General features: G+C 41.5%; 1 protein-coding gene across 5 annotated transcripts in view; it reads right to left on the bottom strand.

Annotated features, from left to right (window-relative positions):
- ablim3 (actin binding LIM protein family, member 3) overlaps positions 1-20,575 on the bottom strand; it is a 76,107-nt gene that overhangs the window by 12,606 nt on the left and 42,926 nt on the right. For all 5 annotated transcript variants that reach the window (XM_056261801.1, XM_056261800.1, XM_056261799.1 and 2 more), the window contains exons 5-12: positions 19,814-19,940; positions 18,411-18,504; positions 14,969-15,056; positions 12,471-12,529; positions 12,295-12,366; positions 3,004-3,159; positions 2,272-2,301; positions 1,021-1,150 (exon numbers count right to left, since the gene is read on the bottom strand). In XM_056261801.1, coding sequence (XP_056117776.1) covers positions 1,021-1,150; positions 2,272-2,301; positions 3,004-3,159; positions 12,295-12,366; positions 12,471-12,529; positions 14,969-15,056; positions 18,411-18,504; positions 19,814-19,940 — 756 coding nt within the window. The remainder of the gene's footprint in view (positions 1-1,020; positions 1,151-2,271; positions 2,302-3,003; positions 3,160-12,294; positions 12,367-12,470; positions 12,530-14,968; positions 15,057-18,410; positions 18,505-19,813; positions 19,941-20,575) is intronic.

The raw sequence follows: 20,575 nt of genomic DNA on the forward strand, positions 1-20,575 counted from the left end.
CAGTAACAGAACCAGAGCATGAGTGCACACTTCCTGTGCGCCCTAACCACACACACACTCAATCATCAGATCAATGATCCAAGATTAGCCAGGCAGGGACAGTATGCATTTCAAAACAGAGAAAAAGACATACTGTGCCAGACAGACGGGTGCATAGGATGTAGGTGGAATGGTGGGACACGCCCCCTAATAACAGTCAAAAATGTCCCCCGCAAAAAGCCAATATAGCTTTGTTTTTTGTTAAAAGTCAACATGAAATAAAAATCTCTTACTGTGGTCTTGCTGTATATGATTCATTCAGCTTAATCGTTTAAAAAAATTTTTGGGGTGACTCTTGTTGCCCCCTCCAATTAATTCAACAACTTGAAGATGCAGTCATTTTCAGTTGGACAAAATCCTGTCTTCCCCACATTTCCAATGTTGTTAATATTAACTAAAAAATGTAAATGTTGCATTGGCAACTAGCAGAAATAGGTTTAAGAACTAAAATGACTAAAACTGAAATAAAAAGTAAAAAGAATTGAAAAAAAAAAACAGTTTGAAAAAATGACAAAAACTTAAAATGAAAAGTGAAAAAATAAAACCAATTCAAAACATTAATAAATACTATAACAATATATAAATACTATTAAAATAACTCTTTTTTTCACTAAATGTCCCATTTCACTTCTCAATATTATTTCATGTTGACATAATAATCAATACTCACTATCAGTCATGCTATGTCCTTGCTATGTAGCTGCAAACCACACTTTTAAGTATTTAGAAGGCAAAGCAAGATATATATATAGTATATTTTCCAATATACTGGGTATTCAGTATAGTTCTCAAGCCATTCCTGCTGAAAACACCAGCTTAGACCAGTATGCTGGTTCAAGCTGTGCTGGTCCACTATCCATGTTGTTTATCAGCAAGAAATGTTGGTCATCTTGCATAGTCTCTCTGATGAAGCTGGAAGCTGGTTGACAGGAATGAGAGTGTATTTTCTGTACTGCTGTGAGCTTGGCAGAAGGAACTCACCGTATCTGTAGTAGTGCTGTGGAGAGCGAGGCATGATGGGAGACATGCCCTGCCTGCTGTAGGTGGGGGAGTCTATGTACCCTGGACTGGAGGATCTTCTCAGCCTCATGTCCATACCGTCATACATGTCCTATTCACATAAGATGTCATTATTCATAACTCTGATTGTGAGAACCACTCATTTTCATTTGCTCAGTGACCAATATTCCAATCAACTTTCATACTTTTAGTAGGACTGTCAATTTAACACACTTAACACAATTATGTGCTAAATTTACATCCGACAGATTAATAATTTGGTTGCAAAACATATTGCTGTTGACTCAGACTCAGTGATCGGCTTATGTCCAACGATATGGAAATAAACAATACAGTGGCAAGAATAAGTATGTGAACCCCTCAAAAATACCTTGATTTCTACATTGATCATTCATAAATGTGGTCTGATCTTAAAACACAATCTGACTAAACTAATAACAACAATAAAGTTGTACCTTTACAGGTGCTCTGCCCTTTAAATAAAGACACACAAAGCTTGGTTACTAACAAATCTGTTTTTCTCAAGAAAGATTCGTTAGTGTACCATGCCTTGATCCCAAAAGATTTATTTTAAAATGCAATACAGAGATGCACAATGCTAGAAAAGGCTACGAAAGCATTGATAAAGACCTGGGTGTTCATAAATCCACAGTGAGACAAATGTAGAAAATTCTGGACAGTTGCTCCCTAGGAGCAGGCATCCTGAAAAGATAACATTTTTAAGAAGGGTTTTCTGCTAAAGGAGATTCTACAAGTTACTAAATTAAAGGGTTCACTTACTGTGTGAATGATCACTAAAGGTATTCAATAAAAATGTGAAAAGTACAATTGTTTGTGTGTAATTAGCTGGGTCAGATTTTGGGTTATTCTGTGTTTGTCTATAATTAAATTCAATTAAATAACACAATTTATGAGTAATCAATGCAGAAATACAGATAGGGTTCACAAACGTATTCCTGCCACTGTATAATGATTTTCAGACACTTTTTGTAATGTCTATTGAATGATTTACACGTCTGCCACAAAAACATCCAAATTATTTTAATCTGAGGGCTTTTCTCAGCATATACTGATATATGCAATTAATTTTTATTAAATTTGTAATTGATTGACAGCCCTAATTTATTAAAAAATTAAAAATTAAATATTTAATATTATATATATATATATATTTTTTTTTTAACAGTAAATTGGAGTAAAAAAAACGTCTACCTGAGAATAAGGGGAGAGTGTGCCCAAAGACTGTGAAGACAAAAAAGAAGGGGGAGAGTCAGAATAACAGTAAATCAGAGATAAACCTTCGGTCTCTTCCTCCATGACATCTGATGCGTGAGGGAAGTGAGAAGAACAAGAGGACGGAGGTGAAGGAGTCACTGTGGTCTGAACAATCTACTTTGTATTTCCTGTAGAACTCAACATTTTCTACTTAGCAAGGAAGAATTGAATGGATAGTTCACCCAGAAATAAAGATCCTGTCATCATTTGCTCATGTCATGTCGTGGTCATCATCCACTTCCATGTAGAGGAAAGAACAGCATTGACAATTGACATTCTGTTAAACATCTCCTTTTGCGTCCCCTAAACATCATACAGGTTTGGAACAACATGAGTGTTATTGAATGATAGAACTGTCATTTTTGGATGAACTATCCCTTTAAGCGACCACATAAACCGCTAGAATTTTTCAGAGAGCTTTCCAAAAAGCAAACTAAAGCAAGAAGGCTCAACCAAAAGCACTCATATTCACTATTAATAGTGGGAGAATGCACAAACATAGTTATAGCAAACAAAAGCATACAGCCAGCCAACGGATGCGACATAGCTGAAAAACTCAAAGCAAAGCTATGCTAAGCTCAACTAGGACCAGGCCAGTAGACCCGGTGACAGGGGGAGACATGCTAAAAGTAGACTCAGAGTGGCTCTAGTGGTCCTGTAGGGCAGTACCTCCCCATAGCTGAGACGCTCTAGCCTGTCATCGGAGCAGTATCTCTGACTGGGCTCATAGGACCAGAAGTCTGGCCTCTGCACTTCATAAATGGCTTTAACCTTAGGCAGTGCTGCCAAGTCTTTGTAATCAAGGATCTCGTTCTCCATTTTTGCCTAAGGAGAGGGACAAAGGACAGATACACACACTCACACGTCAAACACAATAAGCAGGCCTGCAAAAAACAGCAATCATGACAGGCGACGACAACACCAACAACACAATTAAGTGTGGGAATGAGCCTGCGGCACAGTTTGCACATTTACAAAACCACTTTAAAGCAAGTGCTGTTAGGATACAATTGAGCTCATGACTGAAATTGTAATATAGCACATAAATGCTACAAAAATGTTATGATGCTTATCATATTGTCTCTAAGGTGTAGAGCAAGTAGACATTTAGAAATTAAAATGTACCCTATCTATTGTCTAAATGCATGTTATAGATGTTACTGTGAACAATTCATCCATGTGGTCCATTCATTTTGTTTTTATTGACTTATTGTTAATTGAAAACATCACACCTGGACCTTCTGGTAAAAAAAATTACATACAGTACTACTTATTTACCCTCATCTTTTTTTTATTATTCTACATACAATGAAAATCAATGGGGTCCAAAGGTGTTTGGACAAAACAGTTGAAATTTTAAACATTTTATTCTCTATTCAGTAGAATAAAGAAAGTCATTTAGGTTTGGAACAACATGAGGTTGAGTAAATGATGACACATTTTCATATTTGGGTGAACTATAAATTTGGAATGAAGCTTACTTTATTTACCTCCAATCCCAGATAGTGTTTTAAGGTTTTCTATCTTATACATGTCATTCTCACGCTTGACCTTAAGCAGATTATGGACCTGCAGGGCTTGACAGCACATATGCTTACACTGCATTACGCATACATCAATCACTCACAGAACAAAGGTTACACACTCGGGCCAGCCTTCACTTCCACATGTGATGTCAATGACCACACCACTGCAGAACGCACACAAACACATTATGAACAAGCAAATAAACTCAAGCACAAGAGTCATCCATCTTGGGGTGGCCAATAATACTTACATTTGTGCATTTGACAGATGCTTTAGTTTTATCCAAAGCAACCTTTAGTGCATTCAAGTTATGCATTTTATAAGTACATGCATTCTCTGGAAATTAAACCTATAACTTTTGTGTTCCAAGTGCCATGATCTACTGGTTGAGCAAACACATTAATCTTCATGGCACTTTACACTACCGTTCAATCATTTGGGTTTGGTAAGACTTTTTAAATGTTATTTATTTGATCAAAAATAGAGTAAAAATATTAATATTGTGAAATATTATTTACAATTTAAAATAAATATTTTCTATGGGAATATATTTAAAATGTAATTTATGTGATGATGGCTAAGCTGAATTTTCAGCATCATTGCTCCAGTCTTCAGTGTCACATGATCCTTCAAAAATCATGCTAATATGCTGATTTAGTGCTCAAGAAACATTTCTTATCAATTATTATCAATGTTAAAGTCCCCCTGTGGTGAAAATCAAGATTTTAATCTTGTTTATGTCTGTTGTATTTTTAATATGCTTTAAGACAAACAATGCGCAAATTCATGAGTCAGCACCATTGCTGAGTATTTTCTCCTTAAAACTGCAGTGAAAAAAGACAGTCTCAAAATCGCTGGTGTTTCTGACGTCACAAACTAACTTGTAACCAATCACGCCAACGTTTGATCGTGAATGAGTTGATCTCTGAGTGGGGGCGGGGCTAAATGAGGTAAGTATGTAGAGCAGGGGTGCCCAACCCTGCTCCTGCCGATCGACTGTCCTGCACAGTTTATCTCCAACCCTAACTAAACACACCTGCCTTTAATTTTCAAGTGAGCCTGAAGACCTTAATTGATTGCTTCAGGTGTGTTTGATTAGGGTTGGAGATGAACTGTGCAGGACAGTCGATCGGCAGGAGCAGGGTTGGGCACACCTGATGTAGAGGGTTCAAGGGGAAAAAAAACGTTTAAATATGTAATTTTGGTGATCAAAGATGAGTTTTAAGGGATAAAATTATTGACCACAGGGGGACTTTAAAAAACAGATGTGATTTTTTTTTTAAACCATGATAAAAAATTTTTTTTCCAGGATTGAATAGAAAGTTCAAAAGGACAGTTGAAATAGAAATCATTTGCAACATTGCAAATGTCTTTACTGTCACTTTAAGTAATTGAATGTTTGATGAATAAAAGTATTAAGTTCCTTAAAGGTCCCCTGACATGAAATTGTCACTTTCTGAGTTTTTTTTAACATTAATATGAGTTCCCCTAGCCTGTATATGGTCCCCCAGTGGCTAGAAATTTCAATCGGTGTAAACCGAGCTTTGGCTATCTTTCTCTGCCTTTGAGAAAATGAAAGCTCAGACGGGCTGATCTTGAATCTGCGGTTACCTCCCCTTTCTCTGCTTTGCCCGCCCAGAGAATATGGCTCGCCCATGAGAAAATGAGCTAGTTTTTCCTCGAGAGATATCACGGCTTGCAAACAAGCGAAGCATGGCAGTTGATCAGTGTTCGGATGTTCAAATGAACACAAAAGTATTTTTTAGTTCCTTCATTCGAGCCTCTGAAGAAACAATGGGTTCATTTTATTTTCTCTGGAAATGCGCCGACACAACTTCCCAAAGTTTTGTATGGTCCAAACATTTCACCGACGACTGTTTCCTCAACTTGGGCCAATACAGAGCAGGCCTCGATGAACGTCTGAAAATAAATCGATCGAGCTACCAAGCAGCAATTTCTGATGTGTAGCCTAATTGTTCAAGTTCAGACAGGTAATCTTTCTCTCAAAATTGTTCAATACTGTTTATGCATAAGTCAAGCCAGTGACTAAAATATCAACTTCACATCGTTTCTTTTAGTAGGATGAAAATAATCTTATTTAAATTGTGAACAAATTATACAGAAAGCGATCAAAGAACAATCTTTCCAGTTCCACACAGCGAGAGTTTATCTGGACAACTCATTATGAAATCAATGACGCACGTTACACTGCACAACGAAGCTCTTACTGTGTGTACATCATCGTGTTTGCATTGGTGAAAGCATTAGAGAGAGAGCAGAAACTGCGTTGCAAAGTTAAGATCTTCAGTCTCGCGATCAACAGACTGTTGCTTGCTCAATGCTCATCACGGCAACATTTTATGTGATGGGAATAGATCTAAATACTTTAAAAACTTCTCACGATTCGTTAATCTCGATAGCTGTAATAGTAAAAACGTATAATAGCTGTTAGTAAAAGTATTCGAGAGAGTTTCACATGTAATAAGTAGTTCCCTTTCGAGGGAACTCGAACTGCGTCGGTGACGACACTAGGGGAACGCCCTTCAGCGTAGCACGTCTGAATTTATGAATGAAACCGAATCCAATCCTATTGGCGTTGCGTGATGACGTAGCGTGTGACGGCATAAGCGGATGTGTACAAAAGCACGCCGGCACACAGAAAATGTCAGCTTTTTGCTATTCAGCAAGCGCTCTGTGTTGTGGTGAAATCAGTTTGTCCTATTTGGTGTTGTTTGTCTCAGTTCTGATTTATTGTGAGAATGAGTGAGCAGTTTAAAAATTGTGTGTTCCCGTGCCCTCGCTTTATCACGGCTGGGGACACACATGAGATGTGTGTGGCTTGTTTAGGAATGCAGCACGCCCAAGCAGCTCTCGAGGGGGCTGCTTGCGGCCACTGTGATTCTCTTTCTATGAGAGTGCTGCGTTCCCGTCTGGCTTTATTTTCTGAGGATGGCCAGATGCGCGCTCCCCGCGGTTCAGGTCCCGCATCTGCCGAGGCGATGCGGCGGCTTAGATCGTGGGGTTCGCAAAGGGAGCTTTCAGAGGGGATCGGGACTGCCGAGGCACTTTCCCAATCCTCATCTGAAAGCTCAGATTCCCCTATCCCCCGTTCGGGAGCCCGCTCCGCGGCTTCTCCCGTTCGGGATGTAGACCCAGTGCTGCAGCTGTCTGATTCTGAGGAATTAGATGTGCTCAGCGTCGTGGAGGGGGATCTGCATGAAGCACACACACACACACAAACTGCGCCCAGCTATAATGAGCTTTTGGAGGTAGTGACACGGGCTGTGACTAAACTGCATATTAGTTGGCCACAGGAGAGGCAGGAAGAGCAAGTCAGAAGTAAACTCGACGAGCGCTTCCTGCAGCACCGTGCACATCCTCCACGCCGGTCTCTACCATTCTTCCCGGATTTACACAACGAGTTGTGTAAATCCTGGAACAGGCCCTTTTCAGCGCGCCTGTCTAACCCCCCGATGTTGAACTATAGTGACATTATGGGGGTTAGAGAGAATGGTTATGGAACGATGCCTCGGGTTGAGGAAGCTTTAGCCAGTTACCTCTCACCCGATCTTGCATCGTCCCTTAAGACACCGGCGCTGCCCTCCAAGCCATGTCGCACTACATCTGCGTTGGTGGGCAGAGCCTATATGGCGGGTTGGGCTGGTGCGAGCCTGCACACGATGGCCATTCTGCAGGCGTACCAGGCCGACCTCTTAAAAGACATGGACCAGGGCGAGGGTCCTACTATGGAGGATATTGCCGAGCTTCGTAAAGCCACAGACTTGTCTCTCCGGGTTACCAAGGAGACGGCCCGCGCCATCGGCCGCTCCATGTCAGCTCTGGTAACCACGGAGAGGCATCTGTGGCTTAATCTCTCTGGCATCAAGGAGAAGGACAGGGCTTTTCTTCTTGATGCACCCATTTGTACCTCTGGTCTGTTCGGCGAGGCGGTTAATGCTGTCGTCGACAGATTTCAGGACACTAAAAAGCAGAGTGAAGCGTTTAGGCAATATCTCCCTCGCCGGTCGAGGTCTAGGAAGTCGGCTGCTAGAGTGTCAAAACAGCCACAGCCGTCATCCAGCTCCTATCGCCAGGGCCAAAGAGGGAGTGTCGCTTCTAGAGGTCCCCCTCAAGCAGCTTGGGACCCTAGGCAGCGCTCTCACCCACAGCCTTCTGGAAGGACGGATCTGAGGACCGTCATCCAGTCCAGGAAGGCGAAGGGAAAGAGGTCCTAACTCCTGTGGGACCTCCAAGGGCCGCCCCCCCCGAGAGAGAGCGACCGAGGTCCCCTCTCTCGTCGGGCCCTCAGGAAGCTGGCGTCAGTATCCCGCCGTCTCTGACGCATCGGGACGCGCCAGCTTCCAGCGAGCACACGCTGTCTTTTCTGCCCCAAAGGCTTGCAGTCAGACAGCGTTCGCGCTCGCACACTGTGGGTCGTTGTCGGTTTTCCCCTGCCGGTCTTCCGCTTCAGGGTGCCGCCAAGGGCTTACACAAAACACTGGACACCAGCCCCGAGGGGCTGGTTCCCTTGGTGAATTTCGCAGAGGCATGGCAAAACCTCACGAATATTTCTCCATGGGTCCTGCGCACTGTGGAAATTGGGTACAGACTACAGTTCCAGGTCCGCCCACCAAAATTCAACGGGGTGGTCTGGACGTTAGTGCGCCCAGAGCAGGGTCTGGTGTTGGGACAGGAAGTCAACTCGCTGCTAGAAAAAGGGGCCATAGAGCGTGTTCCCCCACTAGTCAGAGAGTCCGGGTTCTACAGCCGGTACTTCATAGTTCCAAAGAAGGATGGAGGGTTGCGTCCAATTTTAGATCTGAGGCATCTGAATCGGTCTCTGAGGAGATTCAGGTTCAAAATGCTCACTATTCCCATTATCGTGAGTCAAATCCAATCCGAGGATTGGTTTGTCACGATAGATCTAAAAGACGCCTACTTCCACATCTCCATCCTTCCATCTCACAGGAGGTTCCTAAGGTTTGCTTTCGGGGGCGAAGCTTACCAATATCGGGTTCTTCCGTTCGGCCTAGCACTCTCCCCTCGCACCTTTACCAAGTGTATGAATGCAGCTCTAGCACCCCTGAGGCTCGAGGGCATCAGGGTGCTCAATTACATCGACGACTGGTTAATACTGGCACAGTCGAGAGAGCTGGTGATTCGGCATCGAGATGTCGTCCTCGCCCACATCCAGAGCCTGAGGTTGAGACTCAACACGAAGAAGACCGTGTTGACACCAGCCCAGAGAACCACGTTCGGATCGAGTCTATCCTGACCTCAGTGTCCAGGATGAAGCTAGGCCAGGCCGTCACTGTCAAACACTTTCAGAGAGTGTTGGGTCTAATGGCAGCAGCGTCCAGCGTGATACCTTCTGGCCTGCTGCACATGAGAGCCCTGCAGTGGTGGTTAAGAGCCAAGGGGTTTTCCCCGAGGGGAAATCCATTCCGCTTGATAAGGGTTACGCGCAGATGCCTTCGTTCCCTATCAATTTGGAAGAAGCCTTGGTTCTTGTCCCAGGGTCCCAGGCTGGGAGCGTCGTGTCACCGGATATCTATTTCGACAGACGCCTCCCTCACGGGCTGGGGCGCGGTCATGGACGGCCGTTTTACGAGAGGTCTCTGGCAGGACCAACATTCCTCTTGGCACATAAATTGCCTAGAAATGTTGGCGGTGTTCCGGGCTCTGAAGAGCTTTCTGCCAGACCTCCATGGTCGCCATGTCCTAGTAAGATCCGACAACATGTCGGTGGTATCTTACTTAAATCATCAGGGGGGTCTGAGGTCGCGCCCTCTGTGCAGACTGGCGCATCAGATCCTCCTGTGGTCCCAGCGGAGACTGTCGTCTCTCAGGGCGATGTATGTCCCGGGGGACCAGAACCAGGGAGCAGACATGCTGTCGAGGCAGGGGCTGAGGCCCGGGGAATGGAGACTCCACCCCGAGGTGGTGGAGTTAATATGCGAGAGGTTTGGCCCAGTGGAAGTGGACCTATTTGCGTCTCGAGAGACGACACACTGCCCACTGTGGTTCTCCCTCACACATCTAGCCCCGCTGGGGTTGGATGCCATTGTGCAGACGTGGCCGAGGCTGCGTCTGTACGCCTTTCCCCCAATCGCTCTGCTCCCAGCAGTTCTGGAGAGGGTCCGTCAGGACGGAGTCAGCCTACTATTAGTAGCCCCGTTTTGGCCGGCCCGAGTATGGTTCTCGGACATCATCTTGCTTTTGGCAGGCCCGCCATGGCAGATCCCTCTGAGGAGGGACCTGTTGTCTCAGGCGGGGGGCTCAGTTCTCCACCCTCGGCCCGAGCTGTGGAAACTGTGGGTCTGGCCCCTGAGGGGGCACAGTACCTAGAAGCCGGCCTGTCAGCAGAAGTAGTTGAGACTATACTAACTTCCAGAGCTCCCTCCACGAGGAAATTATACGGCCTTAAGTGGAATGTATTTTCCATTTGGTGCAGAGAGCGTGATTTGGACCCAGTTAACTGCCCAGTGGCTTCAGTACTGGAGTTTCTCCAAGACCGCTTTTCTGCCGGGCTTACCCCGTCCACACTCAAGGTTTATGTGGCTGCCATTGCGGCTTTCCACGCTCCTCTGAGTGATGGTCCTCTGGGGAGGCATCACCTGGTCGTCCGTTTCCTCCGTGGAGCCTGGAGGATGAGACCTGCGACTCGCACCAGGGTTCCCTCTTGGGACCTGGCAGTGGTGCTCGAAGGGCTGGCCGAGGCCCCCTTCGAACCATTGGAGTCGGCTGAGGCCAAGAACCTTTCATTTAAGGTGGTCTTTTTGTTGGCTATTACTTCTCTGAGGAGGGTAGGAGATCTCCAGGCGCTCTCTATTTCCAATGAGTGCTTGGAGTTTGCTCCCGGCAACATTAAGGCTATCCTTCACCCCAGGCCTGGCTATTTGCCCAAGGTGCCATCTAATGGGGCACGGCCTTTGGTTCTGCAGGCATTTCATCCTCCGCCTCATGTGACGGCGGATGAGGAGAGACTTCATCTGCTCTGCCCTGTCAGAGCACTTCAGTATTACATCCAGAAGTCCTCCTCATGGCGGAAGTCGGACCAGTTGCTGGTGTGTTTTGGGTCTCCCAAGAAGGGGCTTCCCGCCTCTAAGCAGACCATCAGCAACTGGATCGTTCAGACTATTTCCCTGGCCTATCAGGTGCGCAATTTGCCTTCACCTATGGCCGTGAGGGCTCACTCCACCAGAGGCATGGCGTCCTCTAGAGCCCTCCTTTCAGGGGTTTCCATACATGACATATGTGAGGCGGCTGGCTGGGCCACTCCGCACACATTCATGAGGTTTTACAGTCTGGACCTTCCCTCTACACCCGGTGCACGAGTGCTTTCGTCCTAAGTTGTGCCTGAAGACAGCTTCACACTAGGATGAGCGGGGTTCGTTGTGGCATAGTGGGTATCTCGTTCCCCTAGTGTCGTCACCGACGCAGTTCGAGTTCCCTCGAAAGGGAACGTCTCGGGTTACGTATGTAACCCTTGTTCCCTGAGAAAGGGAACGAGACACTGCGTCGGTTCGCCACGCCTCACCCTGCTTAGAGCACTTGCTTCATAGCAAAAGCTGACATTTTCTGTGTGCCGGCGTGCTTTTGTACACATCCGCTTATGCCGTCACACGCTACGTCATCACGCAACGCCAATAGGATTGGATTCGGTTTCATTCATAAATTCAGACGTGCTACGCTGAAGGGCGTTCCCCTAGTGTCGTCACCGACGCAGTGTCTCGTTCCCTTTCTCAGGGAACAAGGGTTACATACGTAACCCGAGACGCTATTTCATATGCAAGCATGTCAGCCAATCACAGCAGTGGCCGGCTACACTGAATCCCAGAGCAGACACGCCCCTACAAACAGAGCGTTCAAATCAGAGGCTAAAATCAGGCTAGAAAAAATGCCTTTTATTTCTAAATTATGACTATTTTTGATCTAAAAAACACTAACATTATAAGGGCAACCCAGGAAACATATAAAATAATAAAATAACCAAACTTTTGAATGGTAGTGTATGTCAAACATCAGTGTTAACATTAAAAGAATAGTTCACTCAAAAAACGGATGTTCTGTCATAATTTATATAATCAATTTCGATCTGTTTCTCATACAAATCTATAGTACGGCTTCAGAAGATTTGGAATATAGGTCACGGTTTTAATGACTGTGTTTTTGCATTCTATTTGAAGCTTGAAAGAAACCCCATTAAATGACCAACTGCATTTTGCCAAATTTCCACAGAAGAAAATGCACTCATACTGATTTGGATCGACATGAGGGTGAGTGAATGATGACAGAATTACAATTTTGGGTGAACTGTACTTTTAACTTGCACATTAACATGTACACATTATGCCAATTTTTTTATTTTATTTACAGCTCTACCACCATCATTTAGTTGACATTTAGATGAGCTGGACAGTGGATACTTACACAGATGACTCTGCTGGGTGAACTAATGCTGGAGCCTGGGGGAGAGATGGAGGTTTCTGATGTGCGTCTGAGCTGTAAAATAAAATAAGGAAGAAATCACCAGAGCTTCAGAGTAAGATCTGAAGGCATTTTGAAATTCAGTCTGTATTTGTTAAAAAGAAGGGGGGAAAACTCACTCTCAGTTTCCTCTCTGCTCGAGATGACTGTTTACACACAGGATGCCACACTTCTGAACCTGAGACACAGAACCAAACAAATAAGAAGAGAACATTAGCTAGAGTACAGAAAAATTCTTAAACAAGACACCTTAAGATTACTTTATTTAAAAAATAAAAAGAAGGTTTTAGAAGATTTAACCATGTGGATTTCAGTTGCACGTACACTACAGTTCAAAAGTTTGGGATCAGTAAGATTTTTTTTAAATACATTAATGCATTTATTCAGGAAGGATGCAATAAATTAATCAAAAGTGACAGTAAAGACTTTACATTGTAGCAAAACATTTCTACGTCAAATAAATTCTGGTCTTTTGAACTTTTTATTAATCAAATAACCCTGAAAAAATGTACCACTGTTTCCACAAAAAAGCAACTGTTTTCAACATTGATAATAATAAAATGATGAAATTCAGCTTTGTATTTCTGACCAAATAAATGCAGCCAACATTTAAAATATATTTTGATATTATATATATATATATATATATTATTTTGTGCTTTTAAAAAAACAATTTGAGTAGGCACTGACACCATGTCCTCCCTGAAGAAAATGTCTGTAATGTATATGCACAATGAGATTTTTAATCTCTATAGTTTGGACTGCCTAAGGCCTGCCAGCCAATCACATCACTCCTGACTTCACAGGTGAGTCTGAGATTTGGAAGCATATGGATAACTCAAGCTAAGGCAAATACATTTAATGTAATCTCAGGAGAATAAAGGCCATTCATTCAAATGTGGCATTTCAATTTCAGATTGATGGGTTTTTTAATCCGATGCTCCGTCTCTGTCTAGCTCATTCTCTCCAGTTTTCATTCACTACATATCTCTCTCTCTTTTTGCATGATAAAGTAATGCGCTGATGCCTGGATCTGCTGACTTTTAAATACATTTACCTCGAGGCGTGTTCGCTAGCCTGTAACACTCTTACACATTTCAGCGCTGAATGTGAAACAGAACAGACAAACTGTGTAGAAAGACCTGCGGCGCATTCTAATGTCCACCAGCCACTAGCACTAGAAGTCATATGAGCGATCACACAGGGAAATCTACTGAATGGGGCATTAAGATAGATCAACATGAGCCTCTGTGACTCTTTGAGGAATAATATCAGTTTCTTTATTAAAGGAGAACTCCGGCGCAAAATGAACCTTTGGTCCTATTACGCATTGTTACCTAGTCAACCGTTCCCTGAGATTTGTTTTCATGATTATCGAATGTAAATAGTTTTATCTCTAAAAACAGTTTAGCCTATAAAGCTAGTATAACGGTAGTACATTGGGCATAGATCAATGACAAATAAAAATCGCTTGTTAATACCACTAACAAGGCTCAAAATAGCCCCACACTAACACGGTAGCATAATGAGGGTCCCTACCTTCAAACCGAAGCATTGAGAACGTTGTCAGTGTCCAGACAGTTTAATAAGAAGATATTTTTTACATACAGTCAACTTCACGTATACAGACAGGAGCCATCTTTGAAAAAGAGTCTCTACCAGTTGATCTACGAACGCCGATCCAAGTGCGCTGGTGAGATGTGAACGAGCTATAAGTTGTGATAAGGTGAGTGCGAACAGCAGGCTTGGATCGGCGTTCGTAGATCGACTGGTAGAGACTCTTTTTCAAAGATGGCTCCTGTCTGTATACGCGAAGTTGACTGTATGTAAAAAATATCTTCTTATTAAACTGTCTGGACACTGACAAAGTTCTCAATGCTTCGGTTTGAAGGTAGGGACCCTCATTATGCTACCGTGTTAGTGTGGGGCTATTTTGAGCCTTGTTAGTGGTATTAACAAGCGATTTTTATTTGTCATTGATCTATGCCCAATATACTACTGTTATACTAGCTTTATAGGCTAAACTGTTTTTAGAGATAAAACTATTTACATTCGATAATCATGAAAACAAATCTCAGATAACGGTTGACTAGGTAACAATGTGTAATTAGACCAAAGGTTCATTTTGCGCCGGAGTTCTCCTTTAAGGTCTTCCCAATACAGCCTTTATCTCCCACATAAATCTTGCATACAGTTCATGATGTTCTGGAAATGCAGCTAAATATGACAGATTGTCATGTAATGTTCTAAAAGAGCTCTTTTATTAGAAAAGACCTCATCTGTCCTGTCACAAGGATGAACTAGGACTATCCCACAGGAAAGACAGATCTCAAATGAGATATTATTTTTAATAAAGTAAAGTTACTTGACTTTTTTTTTTAAACCTTTTAACTTTTAATATACGTTTCATGTAGTGTTTTAGATGAAGTCTTGTTTGTAGGTGGTCAAATTTAGTTTGACCACCTGTGGTTGACAATCAGCATTTTCTGAAAGTTAAGCAACTTTCACTGGCCATTAGTTAAATTAAAAAAAGTCCTTATTTGGAAGAGTTTCAAGCCCCGTTTTGCACCCTATTCATGGAAAGTGCCAGCTGTTGGCCTTTGTAACCTCTCCTCACCTGTGAGATACATCTCCTCTCCTTCTGTAAACATCATCTGACACCGGGCACAGCGAGCACAAGTGGGGTGGTAGTGCTTCCCACCAGCCTGGACAGAGAAAGAAAGTGACAAAATGTCAGAGGATAGAGGATTTTAAAATAACACGTACAAGCACATAAAAGCTCCACCTACGGAACCCATTATCGTGAGCGCAATAAACACAGTAAACACATGCTCGTCTCAACAGTGACTTTTACTATTACTATACCGTATTAAGCAACAGAGCACTCCTCCTTTATTGCTGTTTTAATACTGTTCAAGACTCATTTAAGCTCCACAGACGTTTAATGACTCTCTTGCTCACCATACACACTTTTAAAGCTTACAGAGATCCTTCAGTGCCAAAAATCAGTAATTGAGAGAACGGTTCCTCTGGGACATATAAAACTGGAACTGGAAAAAAACTGGAACTGCAGAGAATGAACACAATTTATTTTTATTTTTTACATTTACAATGTTTCTTTAGAGTTAGTTGAGAAAAGGGGACAAAATGAGATCAAGATGATGCCCCCAAAGTCAAGTCAAGTCACCTTTATTTATATAGCTTTTTACAATACAGATTGTTTTAAAGCAGCTTTACAGTGATAACAGGAAAACTATGCAACAAAGTTTGTTTCAACTGTACATCAAATCTAAAAGAAATATTTATGTATTATGATTATAATTAGGCGTAAGTTCCAGTCCCTGAATCTGATTGGTCGAGCAGCGTTCAGTGTATGTAAAGTTTGTATTTACATTGTTATGGCAGTAGGTGGAGACAAGTGAAAGTCTTTATGAGTGATTAATTTAATCAGATTTGTTCAAAAAAATGATTCATTCAGGAACAACACATGTAACTGTCTTTATGAACGAGTCACCGATTTGTTTAAAGCTGATTAATTGGAAATTATTCAGAAATGAATAATGTGAGTGTCTTTATGAATGAGTCACTGAATCAGCTTGACAATTTGTTCAGCTAAAGCAATCAGCTAAAAAAACTATTTGTTCATTCGGGTTCACACTGATTCATTCAGGAACAAAACGTTCATTTAATAATTGAATCAATTGAAATTCATGCAAAACTGATTAATTTAGTAATGAAAATATGTGACTGTCTTTATGAATGAGTAACTGAATAAGTCACTCAAAAGATTCATTCAAAACGCAGATTCCTTCAGGAACAAAACATGTGACTCTCTTTATGAGTAAGTCATTTAATTCATTCTCTCAATTGATTTGTTAATTTATTCAGATTCATTGAGAAATGACTGTCTTTATGAATTAGTCAAATTAGTCAACTCAAATGATTTGTTCAAAAACACTGATTCTTTCAGGGACTACTGTGTGTTGCTCAGAGACACAGTAATTATTCTGTGGCTTCATTTGGAACTATTTACATTAGAAGAACCAAAGCAGAAAAATGAACAGCACATGATGCATCTAAAATGCAAGTAGTCTTTAGGCTAGTATGACAAATATTGCAAATACACCAAATGTTGTCTCATTGGGAAGTCCAGAGAAAAAAGGGGTGTATTGGAGAGGAGGCACAGAGCAGGTGGCAAGAGAAGGCCAGTTTATGAGTTAGAGACAGTGTATGCTGTCATTGCTCCAGGAATCAGCAAGCTGTCAGTTTCTAAGTTCTCAGAGGCATGTGATATCACTAGGTGTCTCCCAAGGGGAATGAGTGCAAATCAAACAGGCAGATAAAGATAAATCAGCCTGTGTCCCACTAGCTATAAATAACCTGACTTGAGCTCTCGCTGGAACACCGAGCACTTCACACCAGCCACTCTGACAGGGATCAGAGCAAAGAGAGCGACAGGAATGAGTTAGTTTGTGTGAGTGCACAATCTCACACAAATTCTTTTCAAATGTGTGTGTATTAGCATTAAGCTTCATCAGCTTTGGAACTCTCGGCTGGAAAATTATCTCCTTTCTTATTTGTATGTAAACTACCTCATCATGTTTCTCTTCCCCTGTGACAGTCACATTACTCAAAGTCTCTCTCTCCCTCGCTCTCTGTCTCCCTCTCCAACTCCATGACTCTACGACCCTGTTCAGAAGTGTCACAGAAAATAGCAAATCAACAAAAGATAGGGTGCCAGGTGTACCTGCCAAAAGAATCATTCTTGCTTATGAAGCATCAAAGGCCAGCATATTAGTCCATTACTCTGAAGGACGAGCAACCGGGGAGGTAAACTGGCTCTTCATTAACTCCATCATTTATTCTCACAGTAACTACCCATTGAAACAGTAGTGGTAAAATCTATCTGTCTCTCTGTCTGTCTATCTGTCTATCTAGTAAGCAGTGCTTGTCCATAAAAAAATAACTTGCTCAGAATTTGCGAATTTGGTTTCAACCATGTTGCTAAAGAGTCAATGAGGTTGCTAAGGTGTTGTGAGTGGTTGCTAGGGTGTTGACTACGCCATGTTAGGAGGGAGAAACTGTAGGTTTGATCATAGCATCAAGTCCATAGCTCAAACGATAAGCTACTATATGGTAGTAGGCGTATATAACTTTTAGGAGGAAGCTATAAATATCAGAAACAATAAGAGTGATGCTTGCCTCACTTTTTTATTCTCTCAAAGCCTTCTCTACTCGTCTCTCCAAGGTGTATTCTTTGCCTTCTGTTAACCATAAAAGTTGAAAGTGTTTTGAGAGAAAAAATATGTATATCTAAGGGAAGAGTGCTTCAAATGGTGGTTTTATTCCCTGTCTGTCTGGGCTTCTTTATCCATCTCCTCATATTTAGCCCTTGATCTTTTTATAACGGAGGCTTCTTGCCAGGCCCACTTGATGGATCAATTCATGTTCAGTTCAGGTATAACAAACGCAATCGCTGTCTATTCAGCAGAGTTCTGAGTCAAAAACAATCAAAGACGAGTCGCTCATCACAAAGAACCAGTCAATTGCTCAGGTCCAGTGTTTTCTACAGGATTTCCACAAAGGTATAACAGGTGTGTGTGGGCATGAATGAAACTTCCATGACATTTCTAATACATTTTTTTAATATGTTTTAGAGAGAGGTCTTTTATGCTAATCAAGGCTGCATTGATTGAAAAGTACAGAAACAATAATATTGTTAAATATTATTACAATTTAAAATAACCATTTTCTATTTTAATATTGCAATATGTCATTTATTCCTGTGATGGTAAAGCTCAATTTTCAGCAGCCTTTTCTCAGGATACTTTGAAGAATAGAAAGAATTTATTTGAAATAGAAATCTTTTGTAGCATTATAAATGTCTATATACTGTCACTTTTGATCAATTTAATGTGTCAATGTTGAATAAAATAATTAACCCCAGACTTTTGAATGGCAGTGTAATATTACGCAGGGTAATGTCGTAGAGTCTAGGTTGGGGGTCTGTTGGACACTGGTCTAATGGCTGGATGTAAGTAGGCAGGATGTAGACTCACCTCCAGCACACGTCCACTGATGTATCTGTTGCATGTTTCACACTTTATCCCAAACTGGGCATGGTAGTCTGACTCACAGTAAGGAATGCCGTCTCTGCATGCAAAATAAGACTCACATGAATGAACAAATTCTTATACGGTTACCAAAAATACAACACAGGTGTGTAGGTTTTACAAAACCAGAAAACTATGAACTTGTAGACTTTTTTATTAATGTTTTAAATCTTTCTTGAGCACCTCAAAATCGGAGTGACACAAAAGTCCGTAACAGGAGCAGCTGCTTATCAGTAAATCAAGTATGTATATATACATCCACATTACTTGTCAAAAGTTTGGGGTTGGTAAGATTTTTGAAAGAAGTCACTTATGCTCACCAAGGCTGTATTTATTTGATCAAAAATACAGCAAAAACAGTAATATTGAGAAATACTGTTACAATTGAAAATAACTGTTTTATATTTCAATATATTTTAAAATGTAATTTATTTCAGGCCTATTTTGAAGGCCTAGTATTGGAACTGAATGTTTAAATATTAGTGATTCAATATAGAGTTGGATGTGGTTTTAAAAATGAGAAACAGGCTGCTTTGTGCAACACTATAGGTCTCATTCATGAAACATTCGTCAATATACGAGTAAATATGAGAGTGATTTGCACGTAAAGAGACCTTCCCGAAAACTCATCTCCTGATTCACAAATACTTCGTAAACGTCAGATGTGATAGTGAAATGTGTGTGTGTGTTAATGAATTCCAATCAGTTGTAAATGGGACGCGCGTGCACGCTCATTCTCAATTACCATAAATCCCGCCCATTAAATCCGACTGACAACTATATATGGGCATCATATTATGACACCAAACAAAGGATTTCAACATGTCTTCTCAAAAACGAATGAAAAATAAAAGTTTTATTATCAGAAGTTCATTCAAAACACCACATTTTATTTTCAAGCGTAGGCTACATAGTGGCGTATCAGGTACTAAAAAAAGGAAGCTTGGCAGCATATTAGAGATGCAGTTAATGGAGTTTCATCTGTTAATCAAACAGTCCCAGAAGTAAAAAGAAAAACCGTATGTAATTACTATATATAATATTTTTTTCAAAATGCTGTGTAAATATGTACCTGATTGAGGTGAATTAAAATGCAGCCTTAGTTATTAATGAGCAAAACGTTCGGATGTTAAACTCACTATTTACGCGTGGCTGGGAGCGGGTGTAGATTTCTTTTCGTATTTGGAAAATACGAACATTTTAATGAATCCGAAAATTTACGCCAGAACCACTTTACACACGATTTACACAAAAATTCGTTCCGCTCGTGTTTCATGAATGAGACCCAATGTGTGTAATGTTTAGGTTGAAAGTAAGCCAATAGGTCAACAGAAGCAGTGGTCACTCACTTGCTGATGTACTCCCCGGTCAGGACCAGGCCACAGGTCTGACACCTGAAGCAGCTGACGTGCCACTGTTTCTCTAACGCCAGCAGAGATTGACCCTGTTTGATCTCCTCCTTACAACCTGCACAGTCTAAAAAGAGTCATGACTCATGAGGAGGGGAAGAGAGGTTATATAATGGACTTTAGGCTCATACGTCTTTCCTGTGTCCTGTCGGACTTGACAGGTTTATAAAAAGCATATGAGATACATATCAACAATTGTTATAAAGATTAGGTTTAGTTTAAAAAAAACATATATACACATACTTTCTTGAGCTGTGTAGGCTGTGTAGGGCAGCATGATGTATGCCTGTAACAGGATTTTGAGCACTAAAAGGTCAGTCCATCATTTATTTTTATTTGGAAGATGTTCAGCTATGTTTAGAGTGTTTGTATCCTAACCCACAGCTCAGATTTCTTCAGTTTACCTGTCTGATCAATCAGATCAATCTTTAGACATAGACAGGTATTACAGAACGCTTTCACACTTCTATTGCAACCATTTCTTTCCTCCGTTTCCCTGTAGAAGCTGTGGCTGCATAAACTGCTTAGACTAGTCTTAAAAGATAGTCATCGTAATTTTTTTCTTCAAGACTGGTCATAACGTTTTGTATTTAAGAAGGTTAAATAAAAATCTAGATTGGTTTAATTTGAATCTGAATAGTAGGACTGATTACCTTTTGGCTAATTGCTAGTTAAAGCAGTTCTTAAGACACAGTCTTTACA

Source organism: Rhinichthys klamathensis, unplaced genomic scaffold, assembly GCF_029890125.1.
Source record: "Rhinichthys klamathensis goyatoka isolate OS25496 unplaced genomic scaffold, OSU_Roscu_1.1 h1tg000186l_1, whole genome shotgun sequence".
Classification (NCBI taxonomy): Eukaryota; Metazoa; Chordata; class Actinopteri; order Cypriniformes; family Leuciscidae; genus Rhinichthys; species Rhinichthys klamathensis.